The sequence below is a fragment of the Eucyclogobius newberryi genome, unplaced genomic scaffold, assembly GCF_026437365.1.
Source record: "Eucyclogobius newberryi isolate DKJ021-1_F unplaced genomic scaffold, fEucNew1.0.hap1 SCAF_3, whole genome shotgun sequence".
NCBI lineage: Eukaryota > Metazoa > Chordata > Actinopteri > Gobiiformes > Gobiidae > Eucyclogobius > Eucyclogobius newberryi.
Window position 1 is genome coordinate 33,409,448 of NW_027315945.1, and position 17,505 is coordinate 33,426,952.

The following is a 17,505-nucleotide window of genomic DNA, read 5'->3' on the forward strand; positions in this document are numbered from 1 at the left end:
AAGGATTTTTTCTTTGCACTCTTCTCTTTTGTTTGTGATTTTATTAGTTTAGAAAATCAATTGGATTGATAATTTTTAATTTAGTTAATTTTATTGTATTTCTGTTTCTGTAATTTCTTTGTGATTTGAATGCATTTTTCCTGCTGTGAAGCACTTTGAATTGCCTTGTGTATGAAATGTGCTCTACAAATAAACTTGCCTTGCCTTGCCTTGCCTTACTGTATTTTCCAGATTATAAGTCGCACATTTTTTCATAGTTTTGGCCGGGGTGCGACTTAAAGGTGATATTATTTGTTATTTTCACACTGACAACCACAAGAGGGCGCTTTAGGCTCTAAGCGATACAGGAGAAGAATCTGCACTTCCTCTTCCTCTGGAGTTTGTGGAGTTGTTTAGAAGTGACACAGAGGAAGAAGAATTCAATGGATTTAATGATTTGGGGTAAAACTGATGCTTTGGTAAACTTGTTAGCATGTTCTTTATGCTATAGTGATCTGAATAAGGCTGAGCCAAATAATATTCCGTAACCCGACGACCCGATATAAAACTAGCCAATTGAAAAAAAAAAGCAGTATTTTGTTAAAAAAAAACGCCATACTCTTTTATTTTTTTGAAGCCTGATCCCTGGCGGTACTCAGAGTCAAACAATGGCAACATTTTGATTTTTTTTTTTGCCTTCAAAGTAAAAAAAATAAGAATTTACCTACCCACTGACCCACTTGAAAAATGTTGGGTCGGGTTACAGCAAAGAGACAATTTATTTGGGGCAGCTTAAGTGTTAATATGTTACGTTAACATACCAGACACTTACCACAGTTCTGTCAGTGCCTCATGTAGCTGAAGGTGTTAGCGTTAGCATACGTCATGTAGATGAAGGTGTTAGCGTTAGCATTCGTACACCTATTCACCATGTTCTCTAATCTGTTATTATTTCAAACTGCATTTACAGATGAAATGTCTGTTCTTGGTCTTGGATTTTATCAAATAAATTCCCCCCTTATACTTCAGTGAGACTTGTATATGTTTCTTTCTTCTCTATTATGCATTTTTTTGGCTGGTGCGACCTATAGTCTGGAATATACGGTAGTTCTATGCTGGAGTCACGCACCTTTAGCACATCTCTTGCAGCAGATCTTGGCGTCTGTGAGATACTCTCCTCCTGGACACGTGTTGGTCACAGCGGCCGAGACGGACAGGGACTGGGAACACAACGAGGTCACGATTGGAAGAGCGGCTTTTATTAAATGACAGAAGCAATCATTGACATCATAATTACAACATACCTACAAAATTATCCAAAAGCAAATAAATAATTACTTAAATGCTTTTAATATTTCTTATCCAGCAAATAAATGTTAAATAAATACGTCGATTGAAGGCATCTAGATAAAGAATATGTACAAATAAAGAGTATTATTGATAAAAATCAGAAACAGTTTATTTATTTTGTATTTTTTCTTACATTTTGACATAATAACGCCTCTGTCTTTGTTGTATAAAGGTATTTTCGTATGTTTTAGAGTCTGTATAGTCCAGATAATCATTACAATTGTCAAAATGCTTCGCCCTTTTCTTTCTTAACTTGTAGACTTACTCATATTTAGGAAGAAAAGCCGTAGTAGCCACGTTGAGTATTATTAGAATTAGGAAGTAAAAAGCAGTTGTATGGCGCAAAAACTGCTCATAAAATGTCAATCAAACTGTTATTCGTGTAAGCGTTCCCGGGCCAACAAACAAAGCCACTCCTCGATGTTTCTGTGGTGAATTATTGTCCATTTCTCACCAGGAGAAGCCCGATCCCCAAGAAAAGCGCTCTGGATACGATCAAGCGTCCGCTGTTCCCCGACATCGCCATGATCGACTTCAATCCATCAGAAACGACCTGCAAAAGAGTCACATCCAAGAGCATAAAAACGAGTCTGTCGCCGTAACAAACTTAGCAGTGCGACGTATTCTTCACCGTAAACGATAATAGTACTTTATAGCACAGACGATATGGCCTTAAAGCAGTAAAAACACAGCTAAAACAAACACTTTGGACTTATTTACCATTTATAAATAGTCTGAGAAGCTTCTTATTTGAGTCTACATCTTGACCTAAAACTAAAAATGATATAGAAAAAAGATATTACACAAAATAAGTATTTAAGCCGATAAAACATTGTTGTTGATTGAAGTTGATGAAAGTAATTATCGTGATAGGCCTTATATTAAAGATGCACTATGCAAGTTTTGTGGTGGTGCTTGTTGCCATGGAGATGTAATTGAGACAGTAAATTGACACAAGCCTTGGACACAAAAAGTGTTTAACTTTGCAGAGTTACGCCTCTAGAGAAAAAGACGTAGTTACAAAAAACAGAGCTATAATGACAAAAAATTTACTGTATTTTCCGGACTATAAGTTGCACCTTTTTTCATAGTTTTGGCCGGGTTGCGACTTATATATTATAATATACTTATATACTTATACTCCGGAGCGACTTTAAATGTGATATTATTTGTTATTTTCACACTTGAAACCGCATTTCATACTCCAGTGCAACTTATATATGTTTTTTTCTTCTCTATTATGCATTTTTGGAGACTTATACTCCGGAAAATACGGTAATCAAAATAAAACATAATCATGAATATATAAATAATACAAACAAATAAATTAATCATATATTGTACTACAAAAACAAAAGTGAGGCCAAAGTGGTGAACTGAGCCGCACAATTTATTTCTGATAGATTACGTAATAATATTCCTATGTCTCCATTTTGTGGTCAATCTTGTGTCTCCCAAGTTACAGGTCAGATCTGTGAAAAGGCAAGCCCGCCCTCACAGTATAAATGCATATTTTTAAGGTATTTTTAACTATGAAACCCCCTGTGCTTGAATAAATGCAAGATACAGAAGCCTAAAATCAAATACATCCTGTCTAAATGGATAAAAATGCAGCAAAAATACTGAATAAAAACCAAAAAGAGCAAAAACTAGTAGTGTAATCTTTCCAAAAATGCAGTTTGTTCCAGTTTGGTGAGACGCTTGAACATAGAAGGTATTTACAGGTCATTTTACTGCGTCTCATGTTATCAAGAGAATATTTACATTCATGGTCAGAATGTCCAACTCCTGAGGATGAATGACAAATGAAATCAATGCTGTAGTTCAAGTATGTTTATTATAGTGGGGAATAAAAGCTGTCGACTGGTGACGTCACGATACCAACATTTCCAATTAGATGTTGATTCTAAGGAAAACACTCGACACTGATTTTAATCCACAAACATGTTTTTTAGGCAATGGAACGTCATTTTCAACACAAAATAAAAGCACTTCCTGTATCAGGGTTAGAAAAGGTCAAATTTTCACTTACTTATGTGTTTTTTGATTTGTTTTTTTATTATCAATACTTGCTCAAATTATGATAAGGTTTCCATTAGGGCTACGACAATTAATCGACTGATCGCAGTTGTATTTTGACTGAATCGTAATCATTATCTGGACTAAACAGACTCATCGGTCATTCAATATGTCAAAACATCTTGATATTGGTCACTATAGCTCAACTTTTGTCCGGTTGTTAACGCTTTAGCCTCAATTAGAATTTGGAAATCGATTTCTTTGACAATTCCTCTGTCGACAAATGCGGTGGGAAATCCAGCTTATTTGCGCAAAGTCATTCAAAGTGCTTCACAAAACAGGATTTCAGAACAGTCTAGATTTGAACAGATTAGACGCCTGTTTCATTTGAGCAAAGATATATCACGCCAAGAAGAAGATTACCACTGTTTAAAGGTGCATTACGCCTCTTTCAGGTGGAGCTACGGTTCCAGCTCAGATCTGTGGAGAGGCGAGCTCGCTCACAGTAATAACGCGTGTTTTAATGTCATTTTGAGGTATAAAAAACACCTGTAAATGACGCAAAGCGATAACATCTCCATGGAGACGAGCAGGTGACTCTCCGACGACGATGTCATCAAATTAAATGATAAATGAAATGTAAATATCTCATTTTATTGGTGTTTTTCCATTAGATAAAGCAGCGGGAAGAGAAGAAATACATGGTAAATATCATTATTATAAGCGCTTTTCTTAGAATCACTTCATTTGCGTAATATTCAGCTTGTGACGCTGTAATAAGTGTGTTTCGCTGTAATAAGTGTGTGTTTTGCTGTAATAAATGTGTGTTTCGCTGTAATAAGTGTGTGTTTCGCTGTAATAAGTGTGTGTTTCGCTGTAATAAGTGTGTATTCCGCTGTATTTCGCTGTAATGAGTGTGTGTTTCGCTGTAATAAGTGTGTGTTTCGCTGTAATAAGTGTGTATTCCGCTGTATTTCGCTGTAATAAGTGTGTGTTTCGCTGTAATAAGTGTGTTTCGCTGTAATAAGTGTGTGTTTCGCTGTAATAAGTGTGTGTTTCAGTGTGTTCGCTGTAATAAGTGTGTGTTTCGCTGTAATAAGTGTGTGTTTCGCTGTAATAAGTGTGTGTTTCGCTGTAATAAGTGTGTTTCGCTGTAATAAGTGTGTGTTTCGCTGTAATAAGTGTGTGTTTTGCTGTAATAAGTGTGTGTTTCGCTGTAATAAGTGTGTGTTTCGCTGTAATAAGTGTGTTTTGCTGTAATAAGTGTGTGTTTCGCTGTAATAAGTGTGTTTCGCTGTAATAAGTGTGTTTCGCTGTAATAAGTGTGTGTTTCAGTGTGTTTCGCTGTAATAAGTGTGTGTTTCGCTGTAATAAGTGTGTGTTTCGCTGTAATAAGTGTGTGTTTCACTGTAATAAGTGTGTTTCGCTGTAATAAATGTGTGTTTCGCTGTAATAAGTGTGTGTTTCGCTGTAATAAGTGTGTTTCGCTGTAATAAGTGTGTGTTTCGCTGTAATAAGTGTGTGTTTTGCTGTAATAAGTGTGTTTCGCTGTAATAAGTGTGTGTTTCGCTGTAATAAGTGTGTGTTTTGCTGTAATAAATGTGTGTTTCGCTGTAATAAGTGTGTGTTTCGCTGTAATAAGTGTGTTTCGCTGTAATAAGTGTGTGTTTCGCTGTAATAAGTGTGTGTTTCGCTGTAATAAGTGTGTTTCGCTGTAATAAGTGTGTGTTTCGCTGTAATAAGTGTGTTTCGCTGTAATAAGTGTGTGTTTCGCTGTAATAAGTGTGTTTCGCTGTAATAAGTGTGTTTCGCTGTAATAAGTGTGTGTTTCGCTGTAATAAGTGTGTGTTTCGCTGTAATAAGTGTGTTTCGCTGTAATAAGTGTGTTTCGCTGTAATAAGTGTGTTTTTCAGTGTGTTTCGCTGTAATAAGTGTGTGTTTCGCTGTAATAAGTGTGTTTCGCTGTAATAAGTGTGTGTTTCACTGTAATAAGTGTGTTTCGCTGTAATAAGTGTGTGTTTCAGTGTGTTTCGCTGTAATAAGTGTGTGTTTCGCTGTAATAAGTGTGTGTTTCGCTGTAATAAGTGTGTGTTTCGCTGTAATAAGTGTGTTTCGCTGTAATAAATGTGTGTTTCGCTGTAATAAGTGTGTGTTCCGCTGTATTTCGCTGTAATGAGTGTGTGTTTCGCTGTAATAAGTGTGTGTTTCGCTGTAATAAGTGTGTTTTGCTGTAATAAGTGTGTGTTTCGCTGTAATAAGTGTGTGTTTCGCTGTAATAAGTGTGTGTTTTGCTGTAATAAATGTGTGTTTCGCTGTAATAAGTGTATGTTTCGCTGTAATAAGTGTGTGTTCCGCTGTATTTCGCTGTAATGAGTGTGTGTTTCGCTGTAATAAGTGTGTGTTCGCTGTAATAAGTGTGTGTTTCGCTGTAATAAGTGTGTGTTTCGCTGTAATAAGTGTGTGTTTCGCTGTAATAAGTGTGTGTAATGTCATTTTGAGGTATAAAAAACACCTGTAAATGACGCAAAGCGATAACATCTCCATGGAGACGAGCAGGTGACTCTCCGACGACGATGTCATCAAATTAAATGATAAATGAAATGTAAATATCTCATTTTATTGGTGTTTTTCCATTAGATAAAGCAGCGGGAAGAGAAGAAATACATGGTAAATATCATTATTATAAGCGCTTTTCTTAGAATCACTTCATTTGCGTAATATTCAGCTTGTGACGCTGTAATAAGTGTGTTTCGCTGTAATAAGTGTGTGTTTTGCTGTAATAAATGTGTGTTTCGCTGTAATAAGTGTGTGTTTCGCTGTAGTAAGTGTGTGTTTCGCTGTAATAAGTGTGTATTCCGCTGTATTTCGCTGTAATGAGTGTGTGTTTCGCTGTAATAAGTGTGTGTTTCGCTGTAATAAGTGTGTATTCCGCTGTATTTCGCTGTAATAAGTGTGTGTTTCGCTGTAATAAGTGTGTTTCGCTGTAATAAGTGTGTGTTTCGCTGTAATAAGTGTGTGTTTCAGTGTGTTCGCTGTAATAAGTGTGTGTTTCGCTGTAATAAGTGTGTGTTTCGCTGTAATAAGTGTGTGTTTCGCTGTAATAAGTGTGTGTTTCGCTGTAATAAGTGTGTTTCGCTGTAATAAGTGTGTGTTTCGCTGTAATAAGTGTGTGTTTTGCTGTAATAAGTGTGTGTTTCGCTTTAATAAGTGTGTGTTTCGCTGTAATAAGTGTGTTTTGCTGTAATAAGTGTGTGTTTCGCTGTAATAAGTGTGTTTCGCTGTAATAAGTGTGTTTCGCTGTAATAAGTGTGTGTTTCAGTGTGTTTCGCTGTAATAAGTGTGTGTTTCGCTGTAATAAGTGTGTGTTTCACTGTAATAAGTGTGTTTCGCTGTAATAAATGTGTGTTTCGCTGTAATAAGTGTGTGTTCCGCTGTATTTCGCTGTAATGAGTGTGTGTTTCGCTGTAATAAGTGTGTGTTTCGCTGTAATAAGTGTGTTTTGCTGTAATAAGTGTGTGTTTCGCTGTAATAAGTGTGTGTTTCAGTGTGTTCGCTGTAATAAGTGTGTGTTTCGCTGTAATAAGTGTGTGTTTCGCTGTAATAAGTGTGTGTTTTGCTGTAATAAATGTGTGTTTCGCTGTAATAAGTGTGTGTTTTGCTGTAATAAGTGTGTGTTCCGCTGTATTTCGCTGTAATGAGTGTGTGTTTCGCTATAATAAGTGTGTGTTCGCTGTAATAAGTGTGTGTTTCGCTGTAATAAGTGTGTTTCGCTGTAATAAGTGTGTGTTTCGCTGTAATAAGTGTGTGTTTCGCTGTAATAAGTGTGTGTTTCGCTGTAATAAGTGTGTGTTTCACTGTAATAAGTGTGTTTCGCTGTAATAAGTGTGTGTTCGCTGTAATAAGTGTGTGTTTCGCTGTAATAAGTGTGTGTTTCGCTGTAATAAGTGTGTTTCGCTGTAATAAGTGTGTGTTTCGCTGTAATAAGTGTGTGTTTCGCTGTAATAAGTGTGTTTCGCTGTAATAAGTGTGTGTTTCGCTGTAATAAGTGTGTGTTTTGCTGTAATAAGTGTGTTTCGCTGTAATAAGTGTGTGTTTCGCTGTAATAAGTGTGTGTTTTGCTGTAATAAATGTGTGTTTCGCTGTAATAAGTGTGTGTTTCGCTGTAATAAGTGTGTTTCGCTGTAATAAGTGTGTGTTTCGCTGTAATAAGTGTGTGTTTCGCTGTAATAAGTGTGTTTCGCTGTAATAAGTGTGTGTTTCGCTGTAATAAGTGTGTTTCGCTGTAATAAGTGTGTGTTTCGCTGTAATAAGTGTGTTTCGCTGTAATAAGTGTGTTTCGCTGTAATAAGTGTGTGTTTCGCTGTAATAAGTGTGTGTTTCGCTGTAATAAGTGTGTTTCGCTGTAATAAGTGTGTTTCGCTGTAATAAGTGTGTTTTTCAGTGTGTTTCGCTGTAATAAGTGTGTGTTTCGCTGTAATAAGTGTGTTTCGCTGTAATAAGTGTGTGTTTCACTGTAATAAGTGTGTTTCGCTGTAATAAGTGTGTGTTTCAGTGTGTTTCGCTGTAATAAGTGTGTGTTTCGCTGTAATAAGTGTGTGTTTCGCTGTAATAAGTGTGTGTTTCGCTGTAATAAGTGTGTTTCGCTGTAATAAATGTGTGTTTCGCTGTAATAAGTGTGTGTTCCGCTGTATTTCGCTGTAATGAGTGTGTGTTTCGCTGTAATAAGTGTGTGTTTCGCTGTAATAAGTGTGTTTTGCTGTAATAAGTGTGTGTTTCGCTGTAATAAGTGTGTGTTTCGCTGTAATAAGTGTGTGTTTTGCTGTAATAAATGTGTGTTTCGCTGTAATAAGTGTATGTTTCGCTGTAATAAGTGTGTGTTCCGCTGTATTTCGCTGTAATGAGTGTGTGTTTCGCTGTAATAAGTGTGTGTTCGCTGTAATAAGTGTGTGTTTCGCTGTAATAAGTGTGTGTTTCGCTGTAATAAGTGTGTGTTTCGCTGTAATAAGTGTGTGTTTCGCTGTAATAAGTGTGTGTTTCGCTGTAATAAGTGTGTGTTTCGCTGTAATAAGTGTGTTTCACTGTAATAAGTGTGTGTTCGCTGTAATAAGTGTGTGTTTCGCTGTAATAAGTGTGTGTTTCGCTGTAATAAGTGTGTTTCGCTGTAATAAGTGTGTGTTTTGCTGTAATAAGTGTGTGTTTCGCTGTAATAAGTGTGTTTCGCTGTAATAAGTGTGTGTTTCGCTGTAATAAGTGTGTGTTTCGCTGTAATAAGTGTGTTTCGTTGTAATAAGTGTGTGTTTCGCTGTAATAAGTGTGTGTTTTGCTGTAATAAATGTGTGTTTCGCTGTAATAAGTGTGTGTTTTGCTGTAATAAGTGTGTGTTTCGCTGTAATAAGTGTGTGTTTCGCTGTAATAAGTGTGTTTCGCTGTAATAAGTGTGTGTTTCAGTGTGTTTCGCTGTAATAAGTGTGTGTTTCGCTGTAATAAGTGTGTTTCGCTGTAATAAGTGTGTGTTTCGCTGTAATAAGTGTGTTTCGCTGTAATAAGTGTGTGTTTCGCTGTAATAAGTGTGTTTCGCTGTAATAAGTGTGTGTTTCGCTGTAATAAGTGTGTGTTTCGCTGTAATAAGTGTGTTTCGCTGTAATAAGTGTGTGTTTCGCTGTAATAAGTGTGTTTCGCTGTAATAAGTGTGTGTTTCGCTGTAATAAGTGTGTGTTTCGCTGTAATAAGTGTGTGTTCGCTGTAATAAGTGTGTGTTTCGCTGTAATAAGTGTGTGTTTCAGTGTGTTTCGCTGTAATAAGTGTGTGTTTCGCTGTAATAAGTGTGTGTTTCGCTGTAATAAGTGTGTGTTTCGCTGTAATAAGTGTGTGTTTCGCTGAAATAAGTGTGTTTCGCTGTAATAAGTGTGTGTTTCGCTGTAATAAGTGTGTGTTTCGCTGTAATAAGTGTGTGTTTCGCTGTAATAAGTGTGTGTTTCGCTGTAATAAGTGTGTGTTTCGCTGTAATAAGTGTGTTTCGCTGTAATAAGTGTGTGTTTCGCTGTAATAAGTTTGTTTCACTGTAATAAGTGTGTGTTTCGCTGTAATAAGTGTGTGTTTTGCTGTAATAAGTGTGTGTTTCGCTGTAATAAGTGTGTTTCGCTGTAATAAGTGTGTTTCGCTGTAATAAGTGTGTGTTTCAGTGTGTTTCGCTGTAATAAGTGTGTGTTTCGCTGTAATAAATGTGTTTCGCTGTAATAAGTGTGTGTTTCGCTGTAATAAGTGTGTTTCGCTGTAATAAGTGTGTGTTTCGCTGTAATAAGTGTGTTTCGCTGTAATAAGTGTGTGTTTCAGTGTGTTTCGCTGTAATAAGTGTGTGTTTCGCTGTAATAAGTGTGTGTTTCGCTGTAATAAGTGTGTGTTTCGCTGTAATAAGTGTGTTTCGCTGTAATAAATGTGTGTTTCGCTGTAATAAGTGTGTTTCGCTGTAATAAGTGTGTGTTCGCTGTAATAAGTGTGTGTTTCGCTGTAATAAGTGTGTGTTTCGCTGTAATAAGTGTGTTTCGCTGTAATAAGTGTGTGTTTCGCTGTAATAAGTGTGTGTTTCGCTGTAATAAGTGTGTTTCGCTGTAATAAGTGTGTGTTTCGCTGTAATAAGTGTGTGTTTTGCTGTAATAAGTGTGTGTTTCGCTGTAATAAGTGTGTGTTTCGCTGTAATGAGTGTGTGTTTTGCTGTAATAAATGTGTGTTTCGCTGTAATAAGTGTGTGTTTCGCTGTAATAAGTGTGTTTCGCTGTAATAAGTGTGTGTTTCAGTGTGTTTCGCTGTAATAAGTGTGTGTTTCGCTGTAATAAGTGTGTTTCGCTGTAATAAGTGTGTGTTTCGCTGTAATAAGTGTGTTTCGCTGTAATAAGTGTGTGTTTCGCTGTAATAAGTGTGTTTCGCTGTAATAAGTGTGTTTCGCTGTAATAAGTGTGTGTTTCGCTGTAATAAGTGTGTGTTTCGCTGTAATAAGTGTGTGTTTTGCTGTAATAAATGTGTGTTTTGCTGTAATAAGTGTGTGTTTCGCTGTAATAACTGTGTGTTCCGCTGTATTTCGCTGTAATGAGTGTGTGTTTCGCTGTAATAAGTGAGTGTTCGCTGTAATAAGTGTGTGTTTCGCTGTAATAAGTGTGTGTTTCGCTGTAATAAGTGTGTGTTTCGCTGTAATAAGTGTGTTTCGCTGTAATAAGTGTGTGTTTCGCTGTAATAAGTGTGTGTTTTGCTGTAATAAGTGTGTGTTTCGCTGTAATAAGTGTGTGTTTCGCTGTAATAAGTGTGTTTCGCTGTAATAAGTGTGTGTTTCAGTGTGTTTCGCTGTAATAAGTGTGTGTTTCGCTGTAATAAGTGTGTTTCGCTGTAATAAGTGTGTGTTTCGCTGTAATAAGTGTGTGTTTCGCTGTAATAAGTGTGTGTTTCGCTGTAATAAGTGTGTTTCGCTGTAATAAGTGTGTGTTTCGCTGTAATAAGTGTGTTTCGCTGTAATAAGTGTGTGTGTCGCTGTAATAAGTGTGTTTCGCTGTAATAAGTGTGTTTCGCTGTAATAAGTGTGTGTTTCGCTGTAATAAGTGTGTGTTTCGCTGTAATAAGTGTGTGTTTCGCTGTAATAAGTGTGTGTTTTGCTGTAATAAATGTGTGTTTTGCTGTAATAAGTGTGTGTTTCGCTGTAATAACTGTGTTCCGCTGTATTTCGCTGTAATGAGTGTGTGTTTCGCTGTAATAAGTGTGTGTTCGCTGTAATAAGTGTGTGTTTCGCTGTAATAAGTGTGTGTTTCGCTGTAATAAGTGTGTTTCGCTGTAATAAGTGTGTGTTTCGCTGTAATAAGTGTGTGTTTTGCTGTAATAAGTGTGTGTTTTGCTGTAATAAGTGTGTGTTTCGCTGTAATAAGTGTGTTTCACTGTAATAAGTGTGTTTCGCTGTAATAAGTGTGTGTTCGCTGTAATAAGTGTGTGTTTCGCTGTAATAAGTGTGTGTTTCGCTGTAATAAGTGTGTTTCGCTGTAATAAGTGTGTGTTTCGCTGTAATAAGTGTGTGTTTCAGTGTGTTTCGCTGTAATAAGTGTGTGTTTCGCTGTAATAAGTGTGTGTTTCGCTGTAATAAGTGTGTGTTTCGCTGTAATAAGTGTGTTTCGCTGTAATAAGTGTGTGTTTCGCTGTAATAAGTGTGTTTTTCTGTAATAAGTGTGTGTTTCGCTGTAATAAGTTTGTTTCACTGTAATAAGTGTGTGTTTCGCTGTAATAAGTGTGTGTTTTGCTGTAATAAGTGTGTGTTTCGCTGTAATAAGTGTGTTTCGCTGTAATAAGTGTGTTTCGCTGTAATAAGTGTGTGTTTCAGTGTGTTTCGCTGTAATAAGTGTGTGTTTCGCTGTAATAAGTGTGTTTCGCTGTAATAAGTGTGTGTTTCAGTGTGTTTCGCTGTAATAAGTGTGTGTTTCGCTGTAATAAGTGTGTTTCGCTGTAATAAGTGTGTGTTTCACTGTAATAAGTGTGTTTCGCTGTAATAAGTGTGTGTTTCAGTGTGTTTCGCTGTAATAAGTGTGTGTTCGCTGTAATAAGTGTGTGTTTCGCTGTAATAAGTGTGTGTTTCAGTGTGTTTCGCTGTAATAAGTGTGTGTTTCGCTGTAATAAGTGTGTGTTTCGCTGTAATAAGTGTGTGTTTCGCTGTAATAAGTGTGTGTTTCGCTGTAATAAGTGTGTTTCGCTGTAATAAGTGTGTGTTTCGCTGTAATAAGTGTGTGTTTTGCTGTAATAAGTGTGTTTCGCTGTAATAAGTGTGTGTTTCGCTGTAATAAGTGTGTGTTTTGCTGTAATAAGTGTGTGTTTCAGTGTGTTTCGCTGTAATAAGTGTGTGTTTCGCTGTAATAAGTGTGTTTCGCTGTAATAAGTGTGTGTTTCGCTGTAATAAGTGTGTTTCGCTGTAATAAGTGTGTGTTTTGCTGTAATAAGTGTGTTTCGCTGTAATAAGTGTGTGTTTCGCTGTAATAAGTGTGTGTTTTGCTGTAATAAGTGTGTGTTTCAGTGTGTTTCGCTGTAATAAGTGTGTGTTTCGCTGTAATAAGTGTGTTTCGCTGTAATAAGTGTGTGTTTCGCTGTAATAAGTGTGTTTCGCTGTAATAAGTGTGTGTTTCGCTGTAATAAGTGTGTTTCGCTGTAATAAGTGTGTTTCGCTGTAATAAGTGTGTGTTTCGCTGTAATAAGTGTGTGTTTCGCTGTAATAAGTGTGTGTTTTGCTGTAATAAATGTGTGTTTTGCTGTAATAAGTGTGTGTTTCGCTGTAATAACTGTGTGTTCCGCTGTATTTCGCTGTAATGAGTGTGTGTTTCGCTGTAATAAGTGAGTGTTCGCTGTAATAAGTGTGTGTTTCGCTGTAATAAGTGTGTGTTTCGCTGTAATAAGTGTGTGTTTCGCTGTAATAAGTGTGTTTCGCTGTAATAAGTGTGTGTTTCGCTGTAATAAGTGTGTGTTTTGCTGTAATAAGTGTGTGTTTCGCTGTAATAAGTGTGTGTTTCGCTGTAATAAGTGTGTTTCGCTGTAATAAGTGTGTGTTTCAGTGTGTTTCGCTGTAATAAGTGTGTGTTTCGCTGTAATAAGTGTGTTTCGCTGTAATAAGTGTGTGTTTCGCTGTAATAAGTGTGTGTTTCGCTGTAATAAGTGTGTGTTTCGCTGTAATAAGTGTGTTTCGCTGTAATAAGTGTGTGTTTCGCTGTAATAAGTGTGTTTCGCTGTAATAAGTGTGTGTGTCGCTGTAATAAGTGTGTTTCGCTGTAATAAGTGTGTTTCGCTGTAATAAGTGTGTGTTTCGCTGTAATAAGTGTGTGTTTCGCTGTAATAAGTGTGTGTTTCGCTGTAATAAGTGTGTGTTTTGCTGTAATAAATGTGTGTTTTGCTGTAATAAGTGTGTGTTTCGCTGTAATAACTGTGTTCCGCTGTATTTCGCTGTAATGAGTGTGTGTTTCGCTGTAATAAGTGTGTGTTCGCTGTAATAAGTGTGTGTTTCGCTGTAATAAGTGTGTGTTTCGCTGTAATAAGTGTGTTTCGCTGTAATAAGTGTGTGTTTCGCTGTAATAAGTGTGTGTTTTGCTGTAATAAGTGTGTGTTTTGCTGTAATAAGTGTGTGTTTCGCTGTAATAAGTGTGTTTCACTGTAATAAGTGTGTTTCGCTGTAATAAGTGTGTGTTCGCTGTAATAAGTGTGTGTTTCGCTGTAATAAGTGTGTGTTTCGCTGTAATAAGTGTGTTTCGCTGTAATAAGTGTGTGTTTCGCTGTAATAAGTGTGTGTTTCAGTGTGTTTCGCTGTAATAAGTGTGTGTTTCGCTGTAATAAGTGTGTGTTTCGCTGTAATAAGTGTGTGTTTCGCTGTAATAAGTGTGTTTCGCTGTAATAAGTGTGTGTTTCGCTGTAATAAGTGTGTTTTTCTGTAATAAGTGTGTGTTTCGCTGTAATAAGTTTGTTTCACTGTAATAAGTGTGTGTTTCGCTGTAATAAGTGTGTGTTTTGCTGTAATAAGTGTGTGTTTCGCTGTAATAAGTGTGTTTCGCTGTAATAAGTGTGTTTCGCTGTAATAAGTGTGTGTTTCAGTGTGTTTCGCTGTAATAAGTGTGTGTTTCGCTGTAATAAGTGTGTTTCGCTGTAATAAGTGTGTGTTTCAGTGTGTTTCGCTGTAATAAGTGTGTGTTTCGCTGTAATAAGTGTGTTTCGCTGTAATAAGTGTGTGTTTCACTGTAATAAGTGTGTTTCGCTGTAATAAGTGTGTGTTTCAGTGTGTTTCGCTGTAATAAGTGTGTGTTCGCTGTAATAAGTGTGTGTTTCGCTGTAATAAGTGTGTGTTTCAGTGTGTTTCGCTGTAATAAGTGTGTGTTTCGCTGTAATAAGTGTGTGTTTCGCTGTAATAAGTGTGTGTTTCGCTGTAATAAGTGTGTGTTTCGCTGTAATAAGTGTGTTTCGCTGTAATAAGTGTGTGTTTCGCTGTAATAAGTGTGTGTTTCGCTGTAATAAGTGTGTGTTTCGCTGTAATAAGTTTGTTTCGCTGTAATAAGTGTGTGTTTCGCTGTAATAAGTGTGTGTTTTGCTGTAATAAGTGTGTGTTTCGCTGTAATAAGTGTGTGTTTTGCTGTAATAAGTGTGTTTCGCTGTAATAAGTGTGTGTTTTGCTGTAATAAGTGTGTTTCGCTGTAATAAGTGTGTGTTTCGCTGTAATAAGTGTGTGTTTTGCTGTAATAAATGTGTGTTTCGCTGTAATAAGTGTGTGTTTTGCTGTAATAAGTGTGTGTTTCGCTGTAATAAGTGTGTGTTTCGCTGTAATAAGTGTGTTTCGCTGTAATAAGTGTGTGTTTCAGTGTGTTTCGCTGTAATAAGTGTGTGTTTCGCTGTAATAAGTGTGTTTCGCTGTAATAAGTGTGTGTTTCGCTGTAATAAGTGTGTTTCGCTGTAATAAGTGTGTGTTTCGCTGTAATAAGTGTGTTTCGCTGTAATAAGTGTGTGTTTCGCTGTAATAAGTGTGTGTTTCGCTGTAATAAGTGTGTTTCGCTGTAATAAGTGTGTGTTTCGCTGTAATAAGTGTGTTTCGCTGTAATAAGTGTGTGTTTCGCTGTAATAAGTGTGTGTTTCGCTGTAATAAGTGTGTGTTCGCTGTAATAAGTGTGTGTTTCGCTGTAATAAGTGTGTGTTTCAGTGTGTTTCGCTGTAATAAGTGTGTGTTTCGCTGTAATAAGTGTGTGTTTCGCTGTAATAAGTGTGTGTTTCGCTGTAATAAGTGTGTTTCGCTGTAATAAGTGTGTGTTTCGCTGTAATAAGTGTGTGTTTCGCTGTAATAAGTGTGTGTTTCGCTGTAATAAGTTTGTTTCGCTGTAATAAGTGTGTGTTTCGCTGTAATAAGTGTGTGTTTTGCTGTAATAAGTGTGTGTTTCGCTGTAATAAGTGTGTGTTTCGCTGTAATAAGTGTGTTTCGCTGTAATAAGTGTGTGTTTCGCTGTAATAAGTTTGTTTCACTGTAATAAGTGTGTGTTTCGCTGTAATAAGTGTGTGTTTTGCTGTAATAAGTGTGTGTTTCGCTGTAATAAGTGTGTTTCGCTGTAATAAGTGTGTTTCGCTGTAATAAGTGTGTGTTTCAGTGTGTTTCGCTGTAATAAGTGTGTGTTTCGCTGTAATAAGTGTGTGTTTCGCTGTAATAAGTGTGTGTTTCGCTGTAATAAGTGTGTTTCGCTGTAATAAGTGTGTGTTTCGCTGTAATAAGTGTGTTTCGCTGTAATAAGTGTGTGTTTCAGTGTGTTTCGCTGTAATAAGTGTGTGTTTCGCTGTAATAAGTGTGTGTTTCGCTGTAATAAGTGTGTGTTTCGCTGTAATAAGTGTGTTTCGCTGTAATAAATGTGTGTTTCGCTGTAATAAGTGTGTTTCGCTGTAATAAGTGTGTGTTCACTGTAATAAGTGTGTGTTTCGCTGTAATAAGTGTGTGTTTCGCTGTAATAAGTGTGTTTCGCTGTAATAAGTGTGTGTTTCGCTGTAATAAGTGTGTGTTTCGCTGTAATAAGTGTGTTTCGCTGTAATAAGTGTGTGTTTCGCTGTAATAAGTGTGTGTTTTGCTGTAATAAGTGTGTTTCGCTGTAATAAGTGTGTGTTTCGCTGTAATAAGTGTGTGTTTTGCTGTAATAAGTGTGTGTTTCAGTGTGTTTCGCTGTAATAAGTGTGTGTTTCGCTGTAATAAGTGTGTTTCGCTGTAATAAGTGTGTGTTTCGCTGTAATAAGTGTGTTTCGCTGTAATAAGTGTGTGTTTCGCTGTAATAAGTGTGTTTCGCTGTAATAAGTGTGTTTCGCTGTAATAAGTGTGTGTTTCGCTGTAATAAGTGTGTGTTTCGCTGTAATAAGTGTGTGTTTCGCTGTAATAAATGTGTGTTTTGCTGTAATAAGTGTGTGTTTCGCTGTAATAACTGTGTGTTCCGCTGTATTTCGCTGTAATGAGTGTGTGTTTCGCTGTAATAAGTGAGTGTTCGCTGTAATAAGTGTGTGTTTCGCTGTAATAAGTGTGTGTTTCGCTGTAATAAGTGTGTGTTTCGCTGTAATAAGTGTGTTTCGCTGTAATAAGTGTGTGTTTCGCTGTAATAAGTGTGTGTTTTGCTGTAATAAGTGTGTGTTTCGCTGTAATAAGTGTGTGTTTCGCTGTAATAAGTGTGTTTCGCTGTAATAAGTGTGTGTTTCAGTGTGTTTCGCTGTAATAAGTGTGTGTTTCGCTGTAATAAGTGTGTTTCGCTGTAATAAGTGTGTGTTTCGCTGTAATAAGTGTGTGTTTCGCTGTAATAAGTGTGTTTCGCTGTAATAAGTGTGTGTTTCGCTGTAATAAGTGTGTTTCGCTGTAATAAGTGTGTGTTTCGCTGTAATAAGTGTGTTTCGCTGTAATAAGTGTGTTTCGCTGTAATAAGTGTGTGTTTCGCTGTAATAAGTGTGTGTTTCGCTGTAATAAGTGTGTGTTTTGCTGTAATAAATGTGTGTTTTGCTGTAATAAGTGTGTGTTTCGCTGTAATAACTGTGTGTTCCGCTGTATTTCGCTGTAATGAGTGTGTGTTTCGCTGTAATAAGTGTGTGTTCGCTGTAATAAGTGTGTGTTTCGCTGTAATAAGTGTGTGTTTCGCTGTAATAAGTGTGTTTCGCTGTAATAAGTGTGTGTTTCGCTGTAATAAGTGTGTGTTTTGCTGTAATAAGTGTGTGTTTCGCTGTAATAAGTGTGTGTTTCGCTGTAATAAGTGTGTTTCACTGTAATAAGTGTGTTTCGCTGTAATAAGTGTGTGTTCGCTGTAATAAGTGTGTGTTTCGCTGTAATAAGTGTGTGTTTCGCTGTAATAAGTGTGTTTCGCTGTAATAAGTGTGTTTCGCTGTAATAAGTGTGTGTTTCGCTGTAATAAGTGTGTGTTTTGCTGTAATAAGTGTGTGTTTCGCTGTAATAAGTGTGTGTTTCGCTGTAATAAGTGTGTTTCGCTGTAATAAGTGTGTGTTTCAGTGTGTTTCGCTGTAATAAGTGTGTGTTTCGCTGTAATAAGTGTGTTTCGCTGTAATAAGTGTGTGTTTCGCTGTAATAAGTGTGTGTTTCGCTGTAATAAGTGTGTGTTTCGCTGTAATAAGTGTGTTTCGCTGTAATAAGTGTGTGTTTCG

The 17,505-nt window shown here is 36.9% G+C and overlaps 1 protein-coding gene across 1 annotated transcript in view; it reads right to left on the bottom strand.

Annotated features, from left to right (window-relative positions):
* Window positions 1-17,505, bottom strand: part of tnfrsf1a (tumor necrosis factor receptor superfamily, member 1a) — a 43,427-nt gene that overhangs the window by 11,831 nt on the left and 14,091 nt on the right. The window contains exons 2-3 of the mRNA XM_072460523.1: window positions 1,784-1,882; window positions 1,109-1,199 (exon numbers count right to left, since the gene is read on the bottom strand). Coding sequence (XP_072316624.1) covers window positions 1,109-1,199; window positions 1,784-1,855 — 163 coding nt within the window. The 5' untranslated portion in view covers window positions 1,856-1,882. The remainder of the gene's footprint in view (window positions 1-1,108; window positions 1,200-1,783; window positions 1,883-17,505) is intronic.